At 43.8% G+C, this 5605-nt stretch overlaps 2 protein-coding genes across 2 annotated transcripts; both read right to left on the reverse strand.

The window, feature by feature from the left end:
• On the reverse strand, window positions 1–559 carry LOC143037074 (cuticle protein 7-like). Its single transcript, XM_076205184.1, has 2 exons — window positions 548–559; window positions 1–459 (listed from the first exon to the last, which is right to left on the reverse strand). Exons 1-2 carry the CDS (start codon window positions 557–559, stop codon window positions 1–3), a joined length of 471 nt encoding a protein of 156 aa, XP_076061299.1.
• A 2377-nt stretch (window positions 560–2936) lies between these two features.
• LOC143037075 (uncharacterized) lies at window positions 2937–3496 on the reverse strand. The gene is made up of 2 exons (XM_076205185.1): window positions 3485–3496; window positions 2937–3383 (listed from the first exon to the last, which is right to left on the reverse strand). Exons 1-2 carry the CDS (start codon window positions 3494–3496, stop codon window positions 2937–2939), a joined length of 459 nt encoding a protein of 152 aa, XP_076061300.1.
• Between the last annotated feature and the right edge of the window lie 2109 nt (window positions 3497–5605).

Here is a 5605-nt window from a genome sequence, read left to right on the forward strand (position 1 = left end):
TTAGTTGGGAGCTCCATAGAGGGATCGGGGAGGAGGGGCGTAGACACGGTCCTCCTCACTCGACTCTGGCTCGGGGTAGTGGGCCTCGCCCTCGTACTCAACGTTGGCGACGAAACCGGAGTCGCCGTCGACGTAGTAGGTGACCTTCTGCAGTCGTCCGTCGGGGAGCTGGACGTAGTAGGAGCCCTCGGTACGGTCACCGTCACGGGACTCCTGGTGGCCGAAGTCGTTGCCTGAGTCGTCATCCTTGACGGCGTAGTTGAAGTCGTACTTGGCAGGGCCGTAGTCCTCTTCGGAGTCACGAACGTAGGCGCGCTCGTAGGACTCCTCGGAACTCGGAGCGGCGTAGAGGTAGGTGGGTCTGGAGTCTGGCAGGGCCAGGCAGACGGCGACGAGGGCGGCGAGGGCGACGGCAACCTGAGGAGAGGCAGAGGTCTCACGATCACACACAACGAGGCACTAAATTTACAGATCCATAACCCTTTTCCCATTCATGTACATAACACGAAAAACAAGCCAAGAGGCTCAGCTATAGAGAACAGCCTACCTTGAGAGCCATGGTGATGGTGGGTGTTTGGTGGACGCTCGGGTCCTTGCTCGGCTTATATACGCGAGAGAAGATGTGACGTCATGTCGTGTGACTCGTGAGTGGAAGGGGGTCGGTCAGCCATTTCTCTTTTTCCACCTTCATTCTCCCTCCACATCCAGGGTTGTTCAGTCAGCCTTAATAGTAGGCGTTCCAGCCCTTCCATCTTTGCGTGCATCTGTATCAGTGTTGCATTTTATTGTCTCTTACTCATTCATTAGTGTAGTCGAGCTGATTACACTAGTTTCAGAATGCAGTCACATCCACAACCATCCCAGCACACTCGATGGTGTAGTTCCACTTTGCACTATACATTCAGTGTTACCAAACATTGGATGTATCCATCGGTGGATATTTGCAGAAAACAACTCGAAAATAAGAAACATAGTCCAGACAATTTTTGTCTATCAAGACATCTTTAGGGAGTGAAAAATTGCAAAACATAAGAGATTAAAAAAACAGAATAGACAAGGACATACTGAAGAATTGGTAAAGGACACAATGTTTCCGCAATACCGTACTATGGCCGGGACGTTCCTGGGGCTGTGAAAAACTCGTTTTCTTGATGATGAAATGATAAAGGTTATACAATATTAACCTTCAGTTCAAATTATTATCATATGTATGTTTTATATAACTGGATTAAATATATCTTTACATCATGGAATTATAGAAAATCGTTTTCTTGGGGTGATTCCAATCGATCGTTTGGTTATAGTCTTTAAGGTGGACAAAAATTCCACTGGACAATTATCCAGACTTAAAATTGTACTTCTGTTGATCAACCTTGTTTTAACCACTTTCGAGTGTGTCCGATGTAGCGCGTACAATGAATCTTGTAAACACAACCAACTTCATCACCAACCGAATGTTTTATGATCGTTTTCAATAGTATTTTTGTTCATATAATCTACATTGGCAAAATCCTACAGAATCTTGGTATATCTTTCTTTTAGATTCACGTGGAAAGGAAGTACAAAAAGGTTCTTTTTGTAAATTCTTCCTTTCCCTGAGAAGTATTATACTTTTTTTTACCATTTTATGGTATTTGTCCACAACCTTTTTGATACGTTAAGAGTGTTGGAGTGTCATGTATATTCTTCAGCTCATCGTTTAAGAATTCAGGACTACAAATCCTGTAAGCTCTAAGAAACCTAGAAGAAAAGAAAAAAGAAAAAGAAAATAGAAACTTGTTTGGTTATTACCTGATTAAAAAAGGACATAAAAGAAGACATAAGAATGTTTCCTAAAAGCACCAAACTTAAAATGCCTTCCACTTCTATGCATGAGTTGTATCTCAGTGAAAAACTTGATTGCTATATCATTCAAACTAACGTGAAAAGAGGCTACAATGCAATCCACTACACACAATACAATGGTCTTAGTAATGGTTTTGACAAGGAGTGGCATGTCATATTTCAATAATTCTTCTCCTAGGTACACCAATAAAACACTAACTGGAACACGTGTACACAGTGAAACAATGTAAAAACTTACTAGTCTAAAATCATACCAAATATTAAGTTCAGTCAACATGCTAAAGAGATAAACATAATTTTTGATGAGGGTATTAGAAATACACACTACTTACCAACAGACTAAAACATTTCGTATTCCCCCTTGATTTTTTCAAGTGTTGATCCCCACATGGTAGATTTAGAGACATATAGATAAATGTAGACAAATGACTGTGGCCCTTCGAGCCCCCTTTCACTTAGTTCTGTCCAGGGCACTCGCGCTTCGCCCTCGTGGTTCGTGCTGCGCTCAGTCATTTTACTGGGGATCCAAACAGACCATTACTGGTATAGGCGGTACTTTATGATTCTATAAGCTCAAAGAACGATACAGATATTCCAGAATAGGGGAAGAAGCAACATTTACGATAGCAATAACGCACAGGTAAAGATAACCTCATAGGTAACGATAAAGACAACGCCACAGATTGCTATCACTCGTAAAGAAGAGTGAAATAGATCAATCACTATGGAGGTCAATATTACCATTAGAATTTTTTTTCTAATTTTCCACCAATTTTGGTCGCATTTGGATTTCTAGTTTTGAGTCCCTATTTGAGACACGGACAGATATGAAGTTTGATAGGTAATAAGACTGATAATATAGGATTGTGTAGTTGTGGGGTTTTGCAATGGATAAGGAAGCTATAGAGATTGAACTTTCGTTTTATTTATACAGAAATATTTCATCACAGAAATAAATTATTATCAGGCACACCAAGATCACTCGAGGTCACGTGACTAGGCGAAAAGTGACACCCTCGGTAGGCAATGGCTCCATCTAGAAGTCCCTATATATGAGACGGTCAAGCAGTGAGGGCTGAGGAGGCGTTCATTTAGTTGGGAGCTTCGTAGAGTGATCGGGGAGGAGGGGCATATGCACGGTCCTCCTCACTCGACTCCGGGTCAGGGTAGTGGGCCTCACCCTCGTACTCGACGTTGGCGACGAAGCCGGAGTCGTCGTCGACGTAGTAGGTGACCTTCTGGAGGCGTCCGTCGGGGAGCTGGACGTAGTAGGAGCCCTCAGTACGGTCGCCGTCACGGGACTCCTGGTGGCCGAAGTCGTTGCCGGAGTCGTCGTCCTTGACGGCGTAGTTGAAGTCGTACTTGGCAGGGCCGTAGTCCTCTTCGGAGTCACGAACGTAGGCGCGCTCGTAGGACTCCTCGGAACTCGGAGCGGCGTAGAGGTAGGTGGGTCTGGAGTCTGGCAGGGCCAGGCAGACGGCGACGAGGGCGGCGAGGGCGACGGCAACCTGAGGAGAGGCAGAGGTCTCACGATCACACACAACGAGGCACAAAATTCATATATCTTAACCCTTTTCTCATTCATGTACATAAACACGAGCAGCCAAGTCAAGAGGCTCAGCTATAGAGAACAGCCTACCTTGAGAGCCATGGTGATAGTGGGTGTTTGGTAGACGCTCGGGTCCTTGCTCGGCTTATATACACGCGAGAAGATGTGACGTCATGTTGTGTGACTTGGGAGTGGGAGGAGGTCGGTCAGCCATTTTTCTTGTTTCACCCTCATTCTACTTCCGTGGACCAATTATATCCCCCGAGGACCGCGGTCGTGCCACATACAGGGTTGTTCAGTCAACCTTAATAGTAGGCTTTCCAGCCCTTCCATCTTTGCGTGCATCGGGGGTCATCAGAGATGCAGCAAACCAGTGCTGCATTTCATTGTCGCCTACTCATTCATTAGTGTAGTCGAGCTGATTACACTAGTTTCAGACTCCAGTCACATCCACAACCATCCCAGCACACTCGATGGTGTAGTTGCACATTGCACTATACATTCAATGTTACCAAACATTGGATGTATCCATCGGTGGATATTTGCAGAAAGCAACCCGAAAATAAGCGATATAGTCCAAATTTTTCTGTCTATCAAGACATCTTTTGGGAATGAAGAATTGCAAAACATTAAGAAACTTAAGGCAGAATAGACAAGGACATAGTGAGGAATTGGAAAAGCAAACATAATGCTTCCGCAATACTGTACTATGGCCGGAACGTTCCTGGGGCTGTGAAAATCTCGTTTTCTTGATGACGAATTTATCAAGGTAGAGTTCATATTATTATCATATGTATGTTTTATATGACTAGATTCAATAATCTTTACATCATGGAATTATAGAAAATCGTTTTCTTGTGGTTATTCCAGTCAGTGGTTTTGTCTTTCAGGTGGACTGGACAATGATCCAGATCTAATGTTGTACTTATGTTGGTCAAACCTTGTTTTAATCACTTTCGAGTTTGTCCGATGTAGTGCTTACCACATGTAGACAATGAATCTTGTAAATACAGCCTACTTCATCAACTATCATTTTTTTTTATCGTTTTTCAATAGTATTTTTGTTCATATAATCTAGCTTGGCAAAATCTTGGTATATTTTTCTTTTTGACTCACATGGAAAAGAAGTACAAAAAGGTTCTTTTTGTAAATTCTTCCTTTCCTGAGAAGTATTATATAAATATATTTACCATTTTATGGGATTTGTCCACAAAACTTTTTGGATACCTTAAGACTGATGGAGTGTCATATATATTCTTCAGTTCATCGTTCAAGAATTCAGTACTACAAATCTTTTAAGTCCACTCGTGACCTCAGCTCAGTCCGCTCGTGACCTCAGCTAGAGACCTCGTTTTTCTGCACAGACACCAGCTAGTGAATACCTGTGAATTTCATATCTCCGAATAGTGTTAAGTGATTGTGTTGTGTTTTTGTAATTGTATACGTATAGCGCTATACAGTTACAGATATAAGATAAAGTGCAGGGTTCTATTTAATTTCAAAACAGTTTTCTGTTACCGTATTCCAAAGGTAGGAGAAATAGTATAAGGTAAGCAGAGTAAGCTTCGCGTATTTAGTTTATTAGAGACCACTTTGATTTTTTGTTGTTGTTGATTTGTATTTTCTCTTTGCCGTTTTTATTGCTAAAGGGGGAGCGAAATGGCTTGTGAAGGTTGCGTGAACCTAGAGGTCCGTCTCAGGATGTGTGAGGAGGAAATTCGGCTTCTCAGGAGTGCGCTCCGTGAGAAGAGTGAACCCTCCCCACAACCCAAAGAGCGTTCCACTTCTTCACCTACTGTCACTGCCATGAGCGAGTGGCGCTCCGTGGGGTCCCGTTTGTCGAGCCCGCGTTCGGTAGACGTGTGCCCTGTGGAGCAACCGCTGGCTCTAGTCAATCGTTTTGCTCTACTGGAGGATGAAGTGGCTGAAAACCAGGAGTTCTTGGTGGTGGGGGACTCCATGGTTCGAGGCTATGACGACATCCTGCAGCGAAAGACTAAGCGACGTTGCAAGCTTGTATGTCAACCGGGCCGTGGGATCGTTGATTGTACCCGGTCCATCAGGGAGCAAGGACGGAAGAACACGGTTACGATTGTACATACGGGTAGTAACGATGTAGGTAGGGTGAGATCAGAGGAGCTTGTTCGGAATTACAAGGTCCTCCTTCAGGAGATGAAGGAACGTGGGAGCCGTCACGTAGTCTGTGGGATC

Source organism: Oratosquilla oratoria, chromosome 21 (assembly GCF_046742065.1).
Source record: "Oratosquilla oratoria isolate Oo_2021 chromosome 21, ASM4674206v1, whole genome shotgun sequence".
Lineage (NCBI taxonomy): Eukaryota > Metazoa > Arthropoda > Malacostraca > Stomatopoda > Squillidae > Oratosquilla > Oratosquilla oratoria.